The 24,305-nt window shown below is 43.1% G+C and overlaps 1 protein-coding gene across 1 annotated transcript in view; it reads right to left on the reverse strand.

Annotated features, from left to right (window-relative positions):
- Positions 1-24,305, reverse strand: part of slc16a10 (solute carrier family 16 member 10) — a 48,640-nt gene that overhangs the window by 12,320 nt on the left and 12,015 nt on the right. Inside the window, exons 2-3 of the mRNA XM_074685821.1 lie at positions 4,592-4,736; positions 1,624-2,050 (exon numbers count right to left, since the gene is read on the reverse strand). Coding sequence (XP_074541922.1) covers positions 1,624-2,050; positions 4,592-4,736 — 572 coding nt within the window. The remainder of the gene's footprint in view (positions 1-1,623; positions 2,051-4,591; positions 4,737-24,305) is intronic.

A 24,305-nucleotide genomic window follows, 5' to 3' on the forward strand; every position in this document is an offset into this window, starting at 1 on the left:
TTTGCAGTGCAGCCACCAACACAGAGGGACAGCTTCAGACTCAGAGAGCTACAATACATGTTGGTGAGTTTCCAGAGTTGAAGGGCTTGAGTCCAGTTACGAGACCTGAGCTCTGACTTTGGACTTGTGACTCATCTTTTTTTATCTTTAATTTAGATTTTTTTTGCAGGGGTTTTCACAGCTTTAGTAAGATAGGAAAAGACAGTGAATAGAGCAGGAAACCGGGGTGATATGAGGGAAACAGGCTACAGGCCAGACTTGAACCTTGGCCACCCACCCAAGGGCAAACTACATGGGATATAACCTACACTGTAGGCCATCTGCACACCATGAGGGAGGCAGGTCTGGATCATAAACTGTAAAAAAAAATCGTCGTCATCTTGCTTGGCTCAAAGTGAGGGCCCCACAAAAACTGCTCCCCCTGGTGGTTGACTGCAGTATAGGTCAAAAATCCATGTCCCCAGCGATTCCAGATGAGCTGTGGTCAAACTTTAAAAAATTAATAGACCTCATAGAAATATTTCTCACATCCGGTTGTTGTGGTGATTTAAAGATATTTTTAAGAGCATTACATTCTGTTTTTGGTATAAAGTTTTGTTTTCATTGGTTATAAGAGGTTTAAAACTAGGTGTTATGACTCCTGGTAAATAATTAATTTTGTCGCATGGCTCCACTCAGATTTTCCCAGAATCCCTCACAGTCTTTACTTCGTAGACTACGGCTGCACAATGGCTGCCAATGACGGCGCCTGTGAGGGAGGTATTTTGGCATCAAAACCGCACAATGGTAAATGGTGAAGCCACGCTGTCCTCTCTATACACAGTCTATGGTCTGGATACTAAAAAGATACTGGACCAATCAGAGCCCTTCATTTATAAAGTTCTGATGACGTCACATGATGTCAACCAAGACGGCAGCTTCCACCACGCAGAGGTTTGCTGAGTCTTTTTCTGGTAGTTTTAAACAAACACAATGTGTTTTCAGATGATGCTGCTGATAGGCTGTTGGTCTGTCCAATCACATCCAGAGTCACTTCCACATCCACTAATGCCCCCCCAGAAAATGACCTGTTCCCCAACTGGACTGGTCCAATGACATCAGGCTACAGTTTTAAAGGACAAATATAAAACATAACTCCACCACACTAAAACTCTAGGATGTCTTTCTCACAAAGGATCATGAGTACATAACAGATTCCTCGAGAGTCCTGTGGCTCAGAGCCCCTGCTGATGAGCAAGAGAAACATGAGTAATGTGTTCCTGTAACTAAATCACACTGGAGGAGGATGAAACCATCTGATGGTAACACTTCATCCCATCCCTGGACGGCTCTGGCTGAGCCTCCTCTCTCCTCTGTCACTCAGGTTACAGTGTGTGTGTTTTCATATCTGTGTTTTGAAGCTTCCTGGCTGACCTCTGGTCTGATCTTTCCTCCCACACTCAGATGATGCAAAACAGGGATTTAAAGTCTGGGAAACCACATGGCAGAGTCTGCCTGGGAGTGTTTTTGTGTTATTTGTCACCAGACTGATCCTAAGCCCTCAGAGTGGGATGAAGATCCCCAGAAACAGACATGTTGAGTGGTGCATGTGAGGGTCAGTCTTAAAGAAACACAGAGACTCACCAGGTGAACATAAGGCACAAAGTATCCGTACAAAGCTGCAGGGATACCAAAGGCCCAAATGCGATATCCCAAAGACTTCCAGATGTTGATGTTGAAGACCTGGCTGAGGGGGGGGCAGCGGCTGGTGCGGGTGCTGGAGGGTTTGACAGGCAGCAGGGGTTTGTAGGTGAAGCCGGCCAGCATCAGTATGAACATGAGGATGCAGAGGATCCGCATGGTGTTCTGGAGACCCACTTTTTCCAGCAGGCCTGACAGCAGGAAGGGCAGGGTGATGGTGAAGATGCTGCTTCCGGCTGTCACTATACCGTTCACCAGACCCAGGCGCTTCTTGAAGTAGTGTCCCAGAATGACCAGGCTGGGCTGGTAGGCGAAGGAGCAGCCACATGCAAACACGATGCCGTAGGTGAAGTACATGGGGCCCAGAGACCTGTGAGGACAATAAGACACATCAAACCGTTAAGTCTCTGACTCACAGAGGACATGAACATGCTTCTAGGCAATAATCTGTCAAATATAGAAACAGACTGCAGTTCCTCCAATGACCACAGGAGGCTGTTTAGACTTAAGTTTAAGTTGTAGTCAAACGGGTCCCCTCACTAAGCAAGCCTCAGATTAGATCTATCACAGGCTCACTTTGCTTTAAGAGGCTGAGACATGAAAACTCAGTCTCCTCTGTTCAGTCTCACCCTCTGTACCATAACAAGACTCATGGTGTTGTGTTGTTGTTGTTGTTGTGGCAACCAGGATGCAACCATAGACTGTAGTAACATAAACAGAGTGGATGGTGTGGCTTCACCATTTACCATCGTAAGGCTTTGAAGCCAAAATACCCCCGTCACAGGCGCAGCCATTGGCAGCTGTTGTGGAGCCAGAGTCTGTGCAGTAAAGACTGTGAGGGATTCTGGGAAAATCTGAGTGAAGCTGAGTGACAAAAATAATAACTGATTTTTTCTTTTGAGAGTCTAATCTCTTCTTGGCTCTCCCTCCCAACATATTTTACAGTCCCTGAAAAAAATACACAAGAACGGCAGCTGTCAATCATCGTTAAACGTTACCTAAAGCCTTGTTTTAATGTCTTATAACTAATGAAAAAGAAACTTTTCAGGAAAAGAGGACTTGAACACATGACAGCCAAATTTCATCTTCAAATCACTACAACAATTAGATGTGAGAAACATTTATACGAGGTGTATTCATTTTTTAAAGTTTGATCACAGCCCATCTGGAATGACTGGAGAGCTGGATTTTTTTGACCTATACTGCAGTCATCCACCAGGGGGAGCAGTTTTTGTGGCAACCTCACTTCGAGCTGAGCAAGATGACGTCCATTTTTTTACAGTCTATGGATGCAACATATAAAGGTGATATCTCTTACTCTTTTTAAGTCATTTAACATATTTGTCTACACGACACACCCTCACCATTAGGGTGAGTATTGGCAAGAACCATACACAGCACGAAACTTGGGTCACGATACGATAATGTCACAATACAGTGATATATTGCGATATCCTAACCAGTTAACTATTTGATTGAAAACAGCTTTTCTATTTCATTTTGGTTAAAATAAATAAAGTCGGATGGAGTGTTTCATACTTACACTTAACTTGAAAACACAAAGTTTGACAAGTTTGCCACTTAAACTACTGTGACATTAGACTAATATCAGTCAGTTGGTAAAACTGATAAATGTCACCTGATGTAACCAGTGTTACTCATAAAGAATCTAATACTGCACAAAACATGAAGATGATTATTATTTTATCACTCTACAACACTGTAAATAGTTTTAAACTAACTAAACTATTTTTATTTTATCAAAAATATATTAAGGGTTGAAATATTGATGTTCTATCACTGGTCAACGTATCTTGATATATTAATGTATCAATATTTTTTCACACCTCTACTCACCATATTCAAATTTTACTCTGTGTTTTATCAAATGATGAGCTAACTACAAAACTGTGGGGCTGCTCTGACCAATTTCAGTGAAGGGCTGAGGAACTGGACCTTACAGACATTCAAATGCAGGCACATACAGTAACCACCCATCATAGCACATTAAAAAGTGTTTTTTTTTTGCTGTTGAGAGGCACTGGATTTTATCCAAATTGATTCATGTGAAGTTACAATGATATAATAAACTCATTACATTAGTCCTGAATGGTTTTAAAGTCCTGTCTTAGATAACACGCTCACTATAAAACCACATGATGGAGATTTCTGCACCTTGCACCAGCTGCTGCTCTGCCTACTGTCTGTAAATCGCTGATTCCAGTGTCTCTAATCAGTTTTTATTATCATTGCAGCTTAAAGTGATGATGGAGGATGGGCTGAGGAGAACTCTGCTGCTGTCTTCTGATCAGATATTCTTGAGTGTTGGCTCACGTGTTGTCGCTGTGGGATTCCAGGAAATGATTAACAACAGGATGTGAAGTGCTGAGCCTCTGGCCAACAGGGTCCTGATAAAAACTATAAGTAGTCGCCTTGTTGTGGAGAACAACTCTTTCTTAATGTTACCTAACATTAGATACACCTGGGTTCACTTATTCTGTTTGTCAATCCCTATTTCATTTTCACACTGGTTTCCCATCATGCAGCTGAGAAGCAGCTACATGATGCATTTCAGGTCACATGACTGAGTCACTATCACACATATGTATGCATGTCGTAAGTGGGATGGTCAGACTATATATCAGTCAGCAGTACCACATTATCATCCTACATATAATGAGGATTACCAGAGAGGGCTCGGCCTCCTCCTCTACCTGTGACACTGTAACACCTGTCCTCCACAGTCTCACCTGTGCAGAGGCAGGGACTCAGGTTGGGATGGATGTTCATGTACTGTTTGTGTTTATTTTTACTCTCAGCTGTAGTTGTGATCTTATGTCAGAGTTTTTTTTCTCCTTGGTCTTTATGTGAAAAAATTTTGAACTACAAATGATTTTTTTTGTTTACTTACGTGACAAAGGAGCTGGCCAGCAGTCCGACCAAGCCGACAGCAGCCCCGCCCACAGCCGTGACTCTGCAGCCGAGGATGTCCGTGAAGACGCTGACGATGGGGGAGCAGAAGAAGATCATCCCCATGGAGAGGGAGCCCACCCATGCTGCAGGACAGAGACAGAGACAGAGGCAGAGAGTGTGACTACAGGTGGAAATGTCACACAACAAACTGTGACACAGTGATCTTAGCTACACAGCCAAAACAGAAAACAGGAAGACCCTGTTGTGTAATGTACAGATGTTAACATCATCAAACTGTTACTCTTGTTTCCATGTAAACAAACACACACTCACTCACACACACTCCTCTCACTTCCTCAATAGATTCAGAAACTACAAACAATAATCCAGGCGCCACAAACACACCTCATTTTGCTGCCTGAGAAGCTTTCCCACAGCAGGGATCAGACACAGCAGTCAGGTCCACAGAGTACCTGTGTGACTGTGGGAGAGTCTAACAAACACTGTGTCTGAATAACGTGAAGGTTTAACTAACAGGAGCATAAGTAAGAGGGACTCTTCCTCTACAAACGGAGATGGTGATGTTCTGGTGAACAATAACAAGAATATAAAGCTACGGACTTTTATCCTGTGTCTGATTTTATCAGTGTCATATTTTTTGTCACTGATGCTCACCCTGTTCTGGACCAAAGCGGCCGTTTGCTGCTGCTCTCCCTGCCTTGGCTTTTCATGCATGCACATGAAAGGGGAAGGGAAGAGGGGAGGTGCACTACAAAAACAGAAATCTTGGCAAATATTAATGTCTTACTTTTAGTATAACATGTTTAATTAGACTTAATATGAGCCGTATTTAACTGAAAAGTCACCAAAATGTCTTATTTAAAAGTATTAAAGACAAAAGTAATGCATCACTTTTGTAGGGTTGGAACAATTCTGGTACATGTCAGGAAAGCTTCCTTAAAAATTCAGTGAGAATTTAAGCACAGGAATGCTGGAAATTTTCAGAGTTTTGTTGCCGTCAACACAAATAGGTTTTTCCAAAAATTCCCAAGAACTTTTATCCCATAAATGTGAGAAAACCTTCTTGTGATCAACTTGTTTTAGAAAATATTGCATCGGACATGAGAACATGCATGTCTGCCAATAGTAAACATAAGTTAAGACCAGTAAAATGTAGTTAATAAAAATATTCAAAATTTCCCGTAATTTCCCTCAAATTTGAAAATTCCCACAAAAAATTTCCAATTTTTAAAATTCACAAAAGGAAAAATTCTTTGCACATCTATTTTTCAGGACTGGTGCGTTGGAGGTTCAGGTATCCTGTAGAACAATTTCAGAGTGAACACCCTGTTTGCCTGATGAAGGTCTGGTACCGAAACACTGTAAAATAAAAAATATCTATTCTTTCTGCAAGTCAGACAGTGTGCGGGTGTTTACTCCGAAATTGCAACTTTTTAAAATTCCCCAAATTGGCAACCTTAATTGCTCATAAAGTACAAAAGAAAATCTGCCAGTGAGGTCAGAAAAATTTGGTTGTTTAGTTTCTTGAAATAAGAATAACGCCTCAATACTATTAAACTAAACAAGTACATTTTCTGAAGTCTTTAAGATTAGGGATGCACAATATATCTGTATCAATATCAGTGTCAGCCAAAGTTGGTAATTTTTTTAAACATATCCGTATCGGTCGGTGTGTAAAAGTGGGCTGATATTTACTTATTAGCTGCCATTTTCAGAGCATCTTGAATGATCGTTCGAGACCAAAATAATATTGTTTTCTATGACTATGTAAACACCAAAACTACCTAAGAAGCGTGGACTCTCTTCTTTTATGTCTCTCTCTGTTTTTCATCAAAAAAACAGACAAAACATACTTTTTTGATCGTGTTCATCTCAGGCGCTACAAGGGGTGGGTAAAAATATTGATGAATCGATGCATCGAAATATTGCCTCGCCCAATTCAATATCCATTCAGCAAATCCTCCGAATCAATTCATCTCCTGGCAAGTTAGGGGGACTGTGCGTGTTATTTGCATTGTATGGACGAGGGCCCCCAGAGACCAAACAACAAAAAAATGGCAGCCAAAGCAGCAGCAACAGCATAAAGCCAGATCATTTGGCTTTAAAGTCTGACGTTTGGGTTGTTTTATTGCTCCAAAATGTGAGGTGACATACCACATGGGGCATGAAAATTGATAATCGAAGCATTTAAATCAATACTGAATTGAATCAAATCAAATTGTGAGGTTCTTGGCAATACCGAGCTCTAGGCACTGCATCCTTCGATCCTCTCCATGGTCGTGTTTTTTCACGATCACACTGCTCTTTTTCTCTGAACTACCTCGACACATCAGCTCAGATTGTGTTTTTTTATTTTTTTTGTGACCAATATTGATTTTGGTAAATACCGGTTATCGGCCACAACAGCAATATCAAAATTATATATTGGTATCGGCCAAAATGTTCATATCGGTGCATCCTTATCTAAGTTATGAGCACTTAATTAGATGTCACTTCTTTTCATTATGTGCTCTCTCTGCTTCAGGCTTTGGTACATCCACACAGGCAGATGAGAGGGCAGGAAGCTAGCAGAAGAAAGTCTGAACACAAAATCTAAAACATGGATGATTCTTGATTCTTGATGTTGGATTCTTGAGCTGGAGTTGAAAAAAAAAACAGAGTGATCATAGCGACCTTTGACCTTGCATAAAGGTTTAGTTTGGAATGTAATACTTTCTTGAGTTTGAGGTTATCAAAACTTTCTGTGATTTCTGTTAACATGTGATACCTGGACAGGTAATTCAAAAAATATTTTCACACTGACTTTCTTTTTTAAACTTTGAAAAAAATCTATGTTTAGCTAAAGAGACAGCCTCTTGTTGCTCTCTTCAGCCTGATCGCCTGCAGCGCCTCATTGTGGCTCCTTCCATGAATCTGCTGCAGCGTCATAACAAAACCCAACTATATCTACACCTTTCCACTTCATGTCAACACTTGGTCATAATATTTATCGCCCCCTGTAACTGGACTCTGATGTTGTCAGTGTCAGTGAGAAGCAGTAACAACACGTCAGACCCCATAACACTGAGCACAGGGGTTCCTCAGGGCTGCGTGCTCAGTCTACTTCTCTTTTCCCTGTGGTTACACAACCACACTGCAGAGCTCAGGTCCAGTATCATCATGAAACTCACAGAGGATAACAACAAGTCTGAGAAAATATCTGCTGGCCTGAGAGTTTGCTCTGGGCATCAAAACACCAAAGAGACTCTGACTGACTTTAGGGCATCACACAGCAGACACTTCATCATCAGCACTGCAGGGGAGCAGCTTAATGAGACCATACGCACGTATTACTGAAGAAAAACACATCTCACTGTTGAGCAAGCGAAAGAGAGCAAAGCCCTCTGCACTCATCCCATAGTCTGTCAAAGTGTCAGTGAAAGCATCATGACAGCATCACTTTGAGGTTTGGGAGCTAAGACCTCATTTTCACACACATCAAAGGTCAGACTTTTGAAATGCCTTTATATAGCTTCACTTCCATATAAATGTTATAACATCAGTTTTCTGTCTCTGATGAATCTCTATGAAATCTGCAGCAGCAGCAAGGCCAGTTACCGTCTGGAGCAGATCTGCAGCCTTACGTCAGAGCAAGGACTAAAACCTCTGAGTCTGCAGCTTCAGACTGAGACTTCATCACCGAGCTGCCAGCCTGCTCCACTCTCTGTAAGCTCTTACCCTGAAAACAGAAAGATCAGTGACTCACCAAAGCATGCACACTATGCTGATGACATGTTATTATTGATTGTTTTTATTGATGAACTGATTTTGCGTCTTTTTAGGCTCTTATCGTCTGTTTAGTGTCCTACTTTGTCTGTGTCATGCTTTCTGACGTCTGCTGTTTTCACTGAGGTCTGAGAAAACAACACTTTGATCCTCTATCTGTACTCTAACTTATGACAGAGCTGACAACTAAGTTACGTAATCGGAGTCTCACAAACGCTCTGAACAGGTCTGAAAAACAAACAGCATCTTGTCTCTTTGACCTCGGCTCACTGACCGACCTCAGAGGGATCAAACCGTCTGACTGGATTTATCTAAAGAAACAAAACCTGACTCTTTGCAGTGTTTACTCTACAGTCTGCGAGTTAATGCTGGAGATAAACTCAGGGAGTCTCAGCTGATCAGTGAAGCTAAAGTCTGAGCGTCAGGACCTCCACAGGAAGCAGCCCTGTGTGAGCTGAATGCTTGGTCAGCAGTCCTCTGTGAGTGAGGCTAAGGTTAAATACCGCTGTCACATGCTGCTGCAGACCTCCTGTGACACACGGACACATTTACAGCAGCCACTCTGAAAACAGATGTTAAACATGTCTGATACAGCGAAAGATTTCAGATCAGGGGGAAGACACTCACACACAGATCTATGAGAGGATAAACAACACTGAGAGAACACACAAACACACAGATTGTGCAAGGCTACAAACAGCACCCTTTGGCCCCAAACAGGACGGCGCAGATACCAGTGAGTGACATGTTTTGGAAGCATCAGGTACCTGGAGGGCTCACATATCTCACAGCAGATAGTGTGAAAGGAACAGGTGATAAGACAGGTGAAGTATCAGCCTGGGACTTTGAGACTCTGAGCTGCTTTCTGGAAGAAGGAGGGAAAAACTCTGAGAGGAAACATGTTTCTGTTTTTAAGATGAGAAAAGTAAATCTGTGTTCAGGTTCTTCTTGCTGTCAGAGGTGATACACACTTTCTCAGGTTACACCAGGAGGTGGATGTTGTGCAGAAGGATGGAGGAAAACACACTGATTCTACTTATTAACTCAAACTCTGCAGTTAGCAGCAGCTTCATGGTTAAAATAAGACCACAGGAAATACCTCAGTCTAAACCGAGATCAGGATCAACACACAGCACAGCAATTCAGGTGTCATTAAAGTGATACTCTTGGATGGAACAAGTTGGGTCCTATCACAAGGTTTAGGGCAGAAATTACCCCTACAGCAGTGTTTTTGTGCAGCAGAAGCCCAGAGCACACACACCAAACACCCCCTCCCTGCTCCTCTGCCGGTTTCCTCTGCACTCAGGCCCCGTTTAGATGGAGACTCCCGCAACGATTCTTCCTTTGCGTTTTTTAAAAGCCACCCACGTTTACATGAGGACGGCGTGAAAACGATCCGCGTTCATACGACTCCAGGAGGAGAAGTCTCCTCTTCTGTTCTTTCTTTTTCTGCCGTTTTGTTGTGTGAGACGGTCGGGAATCCAACCATAACGCGCATTACCGCCAACTACTGGCTCAACTGGAAATGTGGCTGAGCGCGGAGCCTTCACCTAAAACTGCGAGTGCGCATGCGGTGACGTCAGCGTTTCACCCTGAGACGCTCCGCTCTGTGTTTACACGAGGAGCGGATTCAGATCTTTCCACTCTGGGGAGCGTTTTCAAAAGTTTGCGTTTTCACTGAAAACGCAACGTGGTCTCGTCTAAACGGAAGGCCAAAACGCAACGAAATGTTTGCGGAATCGACCGTTTTCGGCGTCGTGTAAACGAGGCCTCAGACGGGGCCATTTTTACTTGACCAAAAACACAAATAAACGGACTCCCACCAAAAAAATCTGATATCGGTCTGCATTCACGCTTTATTTAGAGAATTTTCAGCGCGTTACTTTCACACAAAAACACCGCTAAATAAGGCTCTAGTTCTAATCGTGTCTCTTCGTCCTGGCAGACTACCTGCGTTTGTTTATATCCGGCACGCCGCGCACACGCGGACTGGTACACTAAGCAGCAAGCACCTCGTAGCCAGCTGTGGCTCTGCAGCGGAGGTAGCGCCGTTTTACGACACGATGAGCTCTGGGCTTCTGCTGCACAAAAACACTGCTGTAGGGGTAATTTCTGCCCTAAACCTTGTGATAGGACCCAACTTGTTCCATCCCGGAGTATCACTTTAGTGTCTTTTTATAACTTGAAATAAGACATATTTCTAGACTTGTTAGGTAAATGTGGCTCATATTAGTCCAAAAAGACATTTTTCCCTAAAAATTAAGACTTAAAGATGCTATGAAGAGGATCTGTTTTAATTGGACTGCCCCCTGTCACCTTCTGGCCCATAGACTCATGCACACTGTTGTAAAGGTGTGACTTTTAACCAGGCATGTGTTTGGTGTGGAACAAATTGTCTTTGTTCAAGTCAACTTTTTACCGGCTACAACGCAACGAGGTAAAGTATTTATCGGTACAGTTACGTAGCGCTGTTGTTTGAAATGTGACAACAAGCAAACATTGTAAGTTTGTACCATACGTCAGTAGCCAGCTAAATGTAGCATGACTAGCAGCCCAGTGCTACGGAACATTCATAGGCGTAACAACAAGCAAACCGTCAGTTCTTCCAGTAGTTTAGTAGCCGTACATATGTAGCACTGATAGCCTGACGCTCTAAGACATGTCTGTAATGTGTAGTGTCAGTGAATCCTGGTTATGTCCTGCCAGTCATCTACCAAGCAGAGCTAACGTAACCTCACTCTTCATTTTATTGATAGACTCACAAGTTTGAACAGACCACTGCAGAATAACTGCTGACTGTGGGTTGGAATGAACAATATCACAAACAACTTAACCTTTGTGTTAGCCTTTAGCTCAGGCTGCATCACTTTCAGAAATTGTTTACAAGCATAGAAAAACACTGATTTCTCTTCTCACTTTAAAACTTCAAGCTGGCGTTGTGTTGTCTTAAAGACTTAGATGTGCCATAAATTAGCACTGTCTTGCTCGACCCAATTGAAAAGCAACAAAGAAGCTACAAAGTAGCATTTGAAAATAACCTACATTGGCGCTGATAATCCCATATTAAAATGTGCATTACAATTGGGCATATATCTAAAAGGGAGACTTTTTCAAGATCACTTTAAAACTCCTTGCAGTCACTTTAAGCACTTGTTAGATTTCAGTTTTTGATGTGTAGCTGCAGCTGTACAGCTCTATAGAGGCAGATCCTCTTTACACTGAGACACTCTTATTTCCTGTTAAAAAATCTTCACTCATGAAGAAAGTATCTGAGGCACTTTGAAAACCTTTTCCCTGATACCAAAGACTAAAAAGTACATTTTAAGAACACAAACATGTTGGAGGCTGTGTGGAAATACTGATCACACGCATCATTTTAGAAAGTGCACAAAATTGGGAAAGTACCAAGACAATGTGTGGATGAAGCTGAAAACATTACAGGGTCACCAGAGACACTGTCAGTTTTACATTTTGGGAAGCAGACTTTGAAAGCTGAATGTGTTCCATAACTCTGTGCACCGTTTCAAACAAAAAGGAAACACACTTTAGATCATAGTGTTGTAATCAAACATATTGATTACGATTGATACACGATGATCTTAGAAATGTTGGTGATGGTTGTGTCAGTTACTTGACCTTACAGACCTCATAAAAAAACATAACCTTTCACGGTGGCAGACAAACAGGAAGTGGGGCAGTTTTGTTCTTTTATTGTGTGATGATGGACTCTGTGTGTGACTCCAAATGTAACGACCCTCTGAGGACAGGAACACACTGATGAAGGCAGCAGGGGGGGCAGTTTTTGCAGGGTTATATGGGGTTGTTCTTTGTTAATGAAGCACGTCGGCTTCAGATCCTCTCAGAGCTGTTAGGACGTTCAGAAATGAAGCTTCACACTCCTGAACTAAAGCCTGTCTCTGCGATGTTTCGACCTCTGTCACCTCAGGTGTACCTGTCCATGAATGCAGCGTGTTATTCTGTTCACAGGTAGATATTCTGCAGAAATCTGAGCACTCTCTATTTACCCTTCAGGTGATGTTTACAGGCTGCTTTAAGGGCTTCAGCAGATGTTTAGTGTTTACTCAGAGCAGTGATATCCCTTAGTGTAAAGCTGTATGTCCTCATGTGAAATACTGACGTCTGACCTATATTTAGTTCCTATGCTCTTGCTCAATGCTCTGCTCTGGTGAGCTCTGTCACAGTCCCTGAATGGGCTCCTCTCTGCTGGGGTTCAAATCTGTCCTCCGTTAAGCTCCATAATGTCATAAATGGCATGAACTGAAAGGAGAAGCATCCCTCTAGGACAACAGGAAATTGCTAGTACAGTTTGATCTGTGGGCTCTTGATTTAAAAGCATTTACGCTTCATAGAAAGAGGAATGAGAAATGTAATACTTGGATTCTCTCTGTCCCAGTGACATCCAACGTTAGCCGCAGGCCCCGCTGGACACTGACAGACGAGGTAGAGTCGCCTTAAGTCGTCTGTCTGCCTCCTAACAGATTCCTGTGCTCTGAACTCAGTCACCCCTTCACGGCTGCACCTACAGCAGAGAGACCTGCACAGAGCTCTGTGAAGCATGCACACAAAGACCCAGAGCCTGCCAGGAGACACCTCACAGGGAGCATCCCGGTTCAGGATCCAGCAGAGAAGCTATGCTCCAATGGCTCCATCATACTCTTTTAGCCATCTATCATTTTGTGCACATTCATCCATTCGTCCATGTGATGTATTTCAATCCCACTTCGTCGTCTCAGGAGTCAAACAGAGGTCTGTGTTCAGCTCCTCAGGCTGATAAACCTCCTGTTGACACTCACAGTCTGAGAACATCAAACAAACCCCGTGTGTATGGACACCTGATGACTTCACTTCATTCGTGAATCAGTCCGTAGAGCTGGCATTAAGCGGAGGACGGTGAGTTATCCATTAACTTAAAGTGGAAACAGCAAATGGCCCGGCTCATCCTGGAGTTTACTCTCAACACAAGCAACAAAGATGAGCTTCAGTGGACAGCGGAGAGCACCTTGACCAAAAACACGCTTTTTTAACTCTGTGTCACCAACCTGCAGAAATATCATCAACCTTTGGAAGGAAATCAGATTGTCTGCACGGAAACTACTCTATGTTTGTAAATATCATTTCATGTGTCAGGGTGTGAAGCAGAGGAGCGAGCCCATTAAATTTATGACTTCACTCTCCACATTATCTGCTGTTAGTCCTTGGGCTTCAAACATCACCTCTATGACCTCCTGAGAGGTCTGAATGAGGTCAGTCTGCTGTTCTGAGGCTGTGAGCGCTACAGGTGGGATGGTTTGCAGAGCACAGAGATATAAAATGTGAAACTTAAGATCGGAAACAATGTGAAACAATCAGAAAAGGAGCTCTGTTTTTTTATGTTCCATCACTTTGATTTCATTAGCCATGCTCACCCTCTTCACTTTGTGCCAAGTCACATTTCACTCACAGTTTAATTCTTCTGACTGCTGTAAGTGCTCAGGTGCACTGTCTCAGCCCTGGCATGGCTGAAAGACTTAGACCTTGGCACGGTACAGATGCAACTACGGCTGGGACGATATGCTATCCTCATGATACGATTCTATTATGATTTTTGGGAGCTTGTTTGATTTAAATTGCAGTCCTTTGATGTTTACCATTTTTGGGATTTTAAGTTTGCTGTTTTAACACCAGTCCATGTGAAAAAGTTAAATGATGATGAAAATGTCTACAGACTGTAACAGGAGCCATATTTTTTCCAAAATGCAGATCACGCGAATCAGAGAGAAACATTTCACCCTCTGCAGGAGAAAAGTGGTATCTTTTTTCCAACCCAGTTGATAAACAAAGACTGACATGAGGAATTTGAAATTGAAAATGAAATCAGTTATTTGACAAAGAATCCCGATTTTGATATTGTAGAGCAAAAATCTAAATGTATGTAAACCGATTTTTTCTTCCAGCCCTATATGCAACCTCATGAGCACAAGTGTGGGTACACATAATAGACTGGAAAAAAAATGGACGTCATCTTAGCTTGAAGTGAGGTCGCCACAAAACTGCTCCCCCTGGTGACTGGCTACAGTATAGGTAAAAAAAAATCAGTCTCTCCGGTCATTCCAGATGGGCTGTGGTCAAACTTTAAAAAATGAATACACCTCTTAGAGACGTTTCTCACGTCCAACTGTTGTGATAACTTGAAGATATCATTTGGCTGTCTTTTATTCAGGTCCTCTTTTTTTCTGAGAAGTTTCATTTTCATTAGTTACAAGAGAAAAAAAATGAGGGTTTACGTCACGTTTACCAATGATTGACAGCTGCTGTTCTCGTTTATTTTTTCGGGGATTGTAAAATATGTCAGGAGGTAGGGTCAAGAAGTGATTAGACTCCCATAAGAAAAAATTATAATTTTTGGCACCCGGCTCCACTCAGATTCTCCCAGGATCCCTCACAGTCTCTACTGCGCAAACTCTGGCTGCACAGATGCTGCCAATGGCTGCGCCTGTGACAGGGGGAATTTTTGCTTCAAAACCATACAATGATAAATGGCGAGCCACACTGTCCACTCTACAGTCTATTACACATTAAGGACATGATGCTTGATCGATGCCACTAAAGCTCTTTGAAATCACTCTGCTTGATGACGATGAAGAGTTCAAGTTGACAAACAAAAGTTGGCCAAGTGTAGATTCAATTCTCTAAAATGTTATCAATTTTTCTGACTCTTGTGCTTTTTTTGAGTTAAGTATTAAACATCCTGAGTCTAAATTGTGAGAGCAGGCCAGCTGAGGGACAGTCCTTCCTCACAGTGTGGGACAGCTGAGCTTGGTACTGAGCCTCCTGTGTCCCTCCACTCCTGCTGCTTGCTCTCTGGCTCAGTTTTGCAGCTTTAGGTTGAAAATATGACCCTAGCTTTCATTTTTTATGAGTGTCAGAGCTTTTGGAGAATATCAAATGTAAAAATAACAAACATTAAATTGCTTTAATTTATGTGGTGCTGAAAAATATACAAGGAGAGTAAAAATAAGTAAAGGAGGAACAGAAAAGAAAATGAAGAAGAAAAGATAACATCCTGCCTGACTCCATCTAAAAGAGGAAATCCTTTTCTTTGTACTGAAAACAAAGCAGAAGATGCCTAACCCTAACCCCAGCAGCAGGGTTAATGGGTTTACTTGCTGTTCTATGTTAAGCTGAACATGTTTGACACATAGCTGAGACTCATCGCGTCTCAGCCTCTCGAGGTAAACAGAAGAGTTACACAGGAGCAAGAGCAGCAGCGTCTGCAGCTGAAACCTGCCAAACACATGACGGATGGTCTCTCTGAAGGTCTGACTGAGTGAACTGAAGAGCTGCAGGAAAACTGGAGCTGACTTTGAACTTCACCGCAAGCCAGTGCATGTGCTGCAATTGCAGCTGCTCAGTTCACATGAACGGGGGGTTTTTGTGTGCAGGCTGCTCTCTTTGTCTTCCTCCCTTTTACTGTTAACTTTCATATCACTTACATCTCCTCTCCTCCTTTCAGCAGGTTGGCAGTTTCTCCTGGCTCAGATCCTGACAGCTGTGTCTACAGTGATATGTCCTGAGGTGGGTACAGTCCTGCAGGTGGAGCCTGACTGGTTCCCAGTTACTGTTCATTCATAACGATCTCAGTCTCAGCCCCGAGCTGCAGAGACACATCTGCTTCTGGTGGACCATGCTGAGTCAAGAGTAGTGTATTATATATAGTCCCAGCCATCACTGCAGCTGGAAGCCATTTCCACCAAACTGCTCCACTGGAGGCTCTGCTGGGGGAGAAGCAGCAGCTAATGGACGCCTGCTCTTGAAGCTCAGGAAGTGAAACCCGATGCACGATGACTCAGCAGAAAAGTTGGGGTGCAGCCACAGAGTGATTTATGTGTGAGCATGAAACAGAGGAACACATCATGTGCATGCCTGGAATGACTCCACCAGGAGACGGCCACGACTGTAGAAGAGGGTTTGTGTTCTGCATCGAGGAACGGGAAAGGGCGGTGTGTGAGGGCTGGCTGCTGATTGGGGGAGCTCCTCATCCGCCCCTTTAAGTTCACAGTATAGAGAGGACGTGGATACTCCTCTTGAACAACGTCTCTCAGTATATGGCTGTTTCTGCTCTCAGTTCAAGGATGAAGGTGTCACAGTGAAGCTTCTTCTAAACTTGAAATGTGGTCGTATGTTTGGTACAAGGTGACAATGACGGCGCCATGATGCTTGCTCTGTGACTGCTGAGCAAACCATCAGCAGACCATCACTGGTGGAAACCTGCAAGTCCAAGCTGATTGCAGAAGAGTTGACGGTCTAGTTATCTATCAAGGCTGGTTTGATTCTCAAACCAGATGGGATTAGACTCCGGGCTGTAAGATGTAACACACACTGATGCTGACCCTTGACCTTTTACAATATGTGTCTGAACTATTGTTTCTTGATTTAGTTAAAAGAATGTGTTACGTGTCATCGAACCCCATGAGCTATGGGAAAATGATTATTAAGATCACACTGAGTGTGTTTACGTCACAGACTTCAGTGCTTCCAGGTTTTGATTGGGTTTTTGAGTATCCTGTTTTTGTGTTTGCGATTGTGAACATAATGTCCTGATTTAAAAAACCAGGATAAGCTAGATTAGGCTTAATGAAGTGTTTCAGAAGAAAACAGGATACCCTGGCGTGTATGCACCTACCTCTCAGAGCCACGGGCTTCCTGCACAAGTACGGGCTCAGCCAAGTGATGTAACAGCCAAACACTCGCCCAAACATGGGGGAAGCGACGAGAGCAACAAAAACATTAAGTTTTGCCTTTGAGTAATGAAACAAATAGATATAAGTGGGAGCATTTACCTTTTTAATTTTAAACTGTTTGACCCCGCGCTATCTCAAAATGCACGACTTGATCGCTGAATTCAAAAGTTCGCAGCCCACAAATCCTGTTCTCACACTATACGACCCGATGCTCTGATGAGACTTCACTGCTCACACTACAAGTCCACGTGTCGGACTCTGTATTCTTCTTCTTCTATGGCGTTTGGGAGCTGGACTCTTGTATTCAGCTCTGCAACGTCAAAAGGAGAAGAAAAAACTCAGAAGTTGGAGACGCACACAGAAGATGCTCAACAAAAACAAGCGCAGTGCCTTGGCAAAATGTGCTATTCTGTGTGACGAGACAACAAAAAAGAAGAAGAAGACATGCATAAACAAGGGATTGGCTGGGCAGATTCGGGCAATATGGTCTCTCAGTTCTTCTGCGAGAACTGGAGGTAAGAAGTGACAGCTAAATTAAACTTTGGACCAACTCCTTTCAGCTTTAGACGCCACTTCAGAGATTGCGAATACTCTGTGCGAGAGGTTGAGGCGAGTCTCAGCCCATTGTTCTGCTTCTACTGTGCAATACCTTAACAAGGAGCCACCAGGGTTTCAAACATTTTGGATTTCTTGCGATCAACGGATTTGTGAATGAGGGCACGTCATGAGGTGTCAATCTCTTACACGATTAAGCTGAAATTCAGCCAAAAAAATAGTCGCACAAGTGGCAAATCAGCTCAAAACAAGCCGACAATCGCACAGTGTATGCCCAGCTTGAAACATACTGTGGCTTTAAAAAAAACAGAAGAAACATCTCTGGTTTAACATCAGGTCAAAGGATCCATCGCCTGCTGACATTCACTGAAACATTAACATCACAGGTTAAAGGCAGCCAGTAGGATCCTCCACACAAGTATGGATCATGTCAACAGGGACATGAATGACCTGGCTCTTCAATGTGGAACAGCCTCATTACCTGGATACTCAGGTCTTAATGTGCCCTCGATGACCTTTGACCTCAGACCAATAAATACAAATCAATAGACTGAACAATTCTCATAACCTGAAGACGTTTCTTCAAGGCGTTTACCAAGATTAGTTCACTAACACCACAGAACAGGACTAACGATAAGGAAAAAATGTCATACCTCAATACCAGTACGATACAATATGACTGTGGGTTCAGTAAAAACTAAGCTTTTTTTTCAGATAAATAAAACCTTCGTAGTACAAAAGGGTTTGGAAAGTGCTGTTTTATTGACTAGAACTCAGCCATGAGCACAAACATAAAGTCACCAATAACTGCTCCGAGCTGTACATGCAGGATGAGCAGGGAAAACCTATATTGTGGATATCAATGATTTTGGGATATTAACATATTGAATGTTTATATCTGGATATAGATACAATACCAATATATCTTTCAGCCCAACCACAGACTCTCTGTTCCTTATTCCAGTTACGTCTATGCTCAGATCAAAACCATTGGATGTTTCTTTAACTGACCACTAGGGGGCAGAGCTATTAGCAAGGGTGAAACACACACTATCCTTTAGGTTCAATGGCTTTTACAAACACTGACCTACAAATCCAGCAGCTCTGTTAAAGTGAAGACACTTCTGTGTCCATACAGGGAGTATTAAAATGTATTTTCAGCTCTTTGGAGCTCTCAAATGACACATCCCACACTTCCTCTTCTCATTGTTTGTTGCTGAAGTAGTAAAAATAAGAATCTTACTCAGTGACATTATCCTGCAGTCGAATCTTTTTTCCAGAAAGGACTGGCAAAAGATGAGGCAATGAGACAGACTACAGCCAATCAGAGCCACGCAGCATCATGTAGCACCAAGCAAACGACCGTGATGGTTGAATTAACCTTCCACAAAATCCTGTAAGCAGCACAGGAAACCTATTTTCAAACAGTACAGGTCGTGAGTTCAGCTTTTTGTCGTGAACATAAGTATATTATCCAGGTTGGTTAAAGCAGGTCCAGCAGTGGATTTAAAGTAAAATGCTCATAATGACGCCAGCCGCCTGTCCATCAATCCAATGATTGTGTAACCTTCATTAAGGTAGCGCCAAATCACAACAAGAGTTATCTCGAGACATTTTCCCAAAGACAAGCACTCACAGAGCTCAAACTTCCACCATGCATATATGACTGTCACGCAACACTTTAGTCCTACTTCAGGGGTGGCCAACTTGTGGCTCGCGAGCTGCATGGGGCTCTTTGCCTTTTGGTATGCAGCTCTTCAATCTATTCATAAAAAATTATTTATAAAGTTATGAGTAGTGGTGTGCTGATCAATCTGAAATATTGATACTTTGATGCCAACGTTGGGATCAGTGTATCAATATTTGGGTACACATTGATACTTAAGTTTCAGTTTCTCTTCTCTGGTACAAATTTAAACACACAAACACAATAAACCTTGCTTTATAAATTGGGAATGTATTGATTTTCATTTTATGTCATTTCATTTATGTGTGAGAGGAAGTGTGTTTGTAAGACCATGTGTGTGATGTGGTTCTCTGTACTACCACGGTCATTTTTGTGGCTCTTAGTCTCTGACAGGTTGGCCACCCCTGTCCTACTTTAATGTTATACTCCCTTTCAGCAGACTGTCTGCTACAATTTGGTGTTAGTTGCAGGTTTGTACAATAATTTGTTTCCTGACAGGGTTAAAAATTATGATGACCCAGTACATATTTCATATTCTGGATCTTAGTATCCAGAATATTACCAGGATCTGGATCGTACTTTTACATCTGTCAGAAATTATGTTAACCTTTTCTTGTGTTGTTTTACAAAGCAATCTAACCATATATGGTGGAGTTTTGTACACATATGGTGAAAATGGCCTTATCTCTCAATGGTTAAGAATCTTTTAAAAAAAAGTCCTGGATCCAGACAGTGATCCGGATCACCTCCAAAATTTAATTACTTCTTCCTTTTCCCATTTTGAACATTTCCTGAAAATTTAATCAAGATCAGTCTGATACTCTTTGAGTTATGTTGTTCACAGAGAAACAGACAAACACTCCCAAAAACATAACCTCCTTGGCAGAGGAAGTAAAAAAGTAACAGATCCAGATCCAGATAAGAGTCTGATCTCATCTTCACCGACCATGAGTAGAGACCTCTGCAGCATTGAGTAAGTTACTGTGGGAAGAACAGACTTCCTTAACTAACAGAAAATGATATAAGTCAGCCCTGTTCGGCCTGTGGAGACGCCAGAGCACCAGACGCCAGAACTGACTTCACATCTGGAAGTCAGTGAGCGTTCAGGTGGAGCTACATGATGTATGATAAAGTATGGTGAGCCCTGAGCTAGTCTGAACTAACTTAGTTACCTTAATTACCTCACAGTGATTCATGATAAGCTCTGTTTAAGGATGAAGAGGAGAGTTGACAGCTCAAAACTAGTTTTATGACATGGACCTAACATCATGGGGTCTTTAATGTAGGTCTGTGTTTCAGCCCCAGGTGTGACTTAAACTTCCATGTGCTCAGAGCTTTGTGTGCTTCTCATGGTGAAAGTTTACATTCACTGTGCCCAGCGTGGTCAGAGTCTGTGTGAGCATGCTTCTGCTTCTGAAGAGGCTGACTTGCAGTCTCCATCTAATCCTGAGCCACCTGACCTGCTAACATGTTAGAGGATGTGTTATTATTGAGCTGTCACACACACACACAGAACACAGCAGATCTTAATGACTGATCAATAAGTTAGTGCATTGATTTAATGACTGTGTGTAGAGCTGACTACACCATCAGCCAGCCACCTGTCAATCAACCTGGTTGTCATGGTGAGCAGAGATAGCCTCAGAGCGAGCCTTGCAGCCATTGGCTCCTGCACTCTCAGCCCCTCCTCCGGCCTACAGTGTGTGTGGCCTGATGATGCGTGTCATGTGCAGGAGGCCAAACAATTGGTCCTCGTGCTGCCTCTGAAGTGCTGCTAGGCTCCTGACGTGTTTACCTTCTGTCCACTTTATCTCCTGACAACCTTCACCCAAACGCAGGCTCACGCTCTCACACGCCTGACATCAAACACTCGCTCAAACATTAACCAGGGCTCACCCGCAGATCCTCCAGGTCTCACAGTCTCTCAGTCCACGCAGGCCGGCTCTCACTGCTTTCTACTCTGTTTAAAGTCTGCAGGATGTACAGACACGGTCACATGACGCTCTAAACCAATCACTGTGCACATAATCTAAAACAGAGTCATGCATGGTCGTCTGACTTACAGGCAGTGTGTGACGTTTGTGGTTCACTGTAGAAGACGTTTTTCTGGAATCTGCAGAAAGTAAACAGTCTTTGATTTAAAGCACTAACACGAACAACAGCGTCAGAAAAGCTGCTTCAGCCCCTCTCAGCACAGCGTGGGCTTAAAGTTATCAGGCTTTATATTTGATGTTGTGCAACTGTTGTTGGTCGGTCAGTTCAGTGACTCTAGTACGATTGTTACACTCAGTGTTAGCTCTCAACATCATCATCCTCCTGCAGAGAGCTGCAGAGCTGCTGAGGCAGAATTTAACTCTTCACAGGCCAACAGCTGATGGAGACACACTCCACACTCAGCTGCTCCTCTGGTCTGACAGGTTTTTATTCATGGTCGGGTTAGACCAAGTGACCAGCAGAGACTGCTGAGGTCACTGCTACGAGAGGGATTCAGCTGGTTGTACTCCCCCTCATACTATCTCACCATGACTAAGTCAAGAAGGGTAATATTTTATCATTATTTATAACGCTCATACTGGGCCAGCTCTACACCCTTGCCAGGCTGCTTTCGTCGTCTTGTATTTGGAGTCAGTCTTTACTTTGTATGGTGCATTGTTTACATGTGAAATCAGCTGTTAGCAGCTTGTAGCATGTCGATGCTAACTGGTGCAAGGCCTGATGTTTCCCCACAAGGTGAGGAGAAGGAGGTTAGGATGATGTGCTGGTTCTCAGGTGTGAGCTAAGAAGTGACGACATCGACCTGTCCTTCCATCTATCATTATTGGGAACGTAAGATCTATCTCCAATAAGATGGACAAGCTAGCTGTGCTAACCCAGCAACACAGGGATTGCCAGAAGGCAGAGTAGCATCACGCTGTTCACAGACATGGCTGACGGAGCTAACATCAGAGAACAACACCACATAGGAAGAGCTTCACCTGCTGTGAGCGGACAGGATCCAGGAGACAGAGACTGAACAGGCTGCTGAAGAAGCTCAGTCCTGGACCCTGTGGAGGTGGAGACTGGCTGAACTGGAGAATGATGGACAAGCTGTCATCATCTATTTTCTCATGGACCTTTTTGCACTTTCTATACACTTTCTTACTTTTGTTTTCTTGATTTCTGCTGTGACTCCTGAATTTCCCCTCAGGGATAAATAAAGTATTTTCTATTCTATTCTATTGTGCTGCTCAGTCTGCACAGTTTTTTTTTTCTATGCGCTTTTTTTGCAATTTAGAGTGGATCATTGTTGTGTTATTGGGGCCTAAGACATCCAGGAGAGGGTCAGTGCTTCTCCACATAGAGAGGAGCCAGATGAGTTGGTTCAAGAATCCTGTGTGGCGGTATTTTGGGCATACCCAGCTGGGAGGAGATCCCGGGGTAGACCCAGGAGACGATGGAGCGATTACAACTCTTGGCTGGCCTGTGAACACCTCGATATCTCTCCAAAGGAGCATAATATATGGATGTAATCTCTGTGACCTCACCAATCTGTTCCTGTAGCACAGTTTTGAAGTCCATCGATGGAGGAGACCATACTGAAAATACTGACTAAAACTCACTTCCACCTGTCAAGTTGTCCACACCCCCAATTATGTAAATTCCTAACTCTAACATCTTAAAAAATAGAGTGATATAAAAAAGATTTGAGGGCTGCAAAAAGTTGATCAGCTGTGAATGATAAAATCAGTGAGTTTCCAGCTCCAGATGGTCTTCTTTTTTTACAAGATTTCAGACCAAGGATCACAGCAGCTAATGGTGTATTTGGAACAGTATCCTGAGTCTCTGTGAACCTGTGATCTTATCACAGTATATTCCACAGTGTCAGGGATGTGAAGATGCTGAGTCAGTCGAGCTGAAACTACACTTTGGTATCAGGAGGGGGCTACTTCAGGTTATCAGTATCGACTCATAACAGCCACCTTTTGAATCACTTTATGGGACTCTGAGTATCCTGGACATCCAACTTTTTATCTTCTAGATTGATCTGTTTATTCGTTTTGAAAGGTGTTGTGTTAATAAAGTTAGTATTAAAAGAGTTTCTGATAGTATGAAAAGAGTAAACCTTTGATGTTTTGAGGATAAGGAGTTTTAACGTGGCTGTACAGACAAAGCAGAATCAAGATCATGTGTTTCAAGGCGACACTTTGAAACAACATCTATCTGATAAGAGCAGAGGAAAACCTCAGAGCTGTCATGAGCTCAGTCTGTCAGTGATCCTCACATCTGCTCACAGAGATACTACAACAACATTATCACCTTCACCTACAGCAGCTACAAACAGCAGCTTCATCTGACTCCTCTCACTGACTGACTGAGGAATAACACACCAACAAACGGTCACATGACTCTGTTATTGACCAGGACGTCAGTCAGCCACATGAGCTCAGGTAACTTCAGCCTGGTGAAAACAGCCGAGTGGGGGAGTCTAAAGTCTGTGTTTGGTCCACAGCTCTCTGACTGCTCTATCTTCATGACAGCATGGCACAGGCTGAGGTTTCCACAGGCAGGGAACCAGAGCCCCACACACAGATGTGAAGGCCACTGACCCCAGAGGGCTGGACCTCCCCGCCCCAGCATCCCAAGCTCCCATTGGTCAACCACAATTTGTAATTCCCGGTTATGAGCGGGTTATCTGCAGCTCTGGAGAAGACAGCAGCTGCCATGCTGAGGCTGATAATGTTTTCTCTCTATGACACAGTATCATACAGGACAGCTGTGACTCAACACACCCTGATCTGTTTATAGAGCAGGAGGCCCCAGGAGGCCAAAGGTTTGAAGCATGGAGCCAGTTTTACAGGTGGACTTAGAACTCACTTATGGTCCCCATACACAGGAAGATAGACCAGTAAGTCTCAAACCCTGAAACCATCACAGCTCTGATACTCCCATGTGTCCTTTGCATT

Source organism: Halichoeres trimaculatus, unplaced genomic scaffold, assembly GCF_033239565.1.
Source record: "Halichoeres trimaculatus isolate MK-OKI-2021-1 unplaced genomic scaffold, fHalTri1.1 fHalTri1_scaffold_13, whole genome shotgun sequence".
Classification (NCBI taxonomy): domain Eukaryota; kingdom Metazoa; phylum Chordata; class Actinopteri; order Labriformes; family Labridae; genus Halichoeres; species Halichoeres trimaculatus.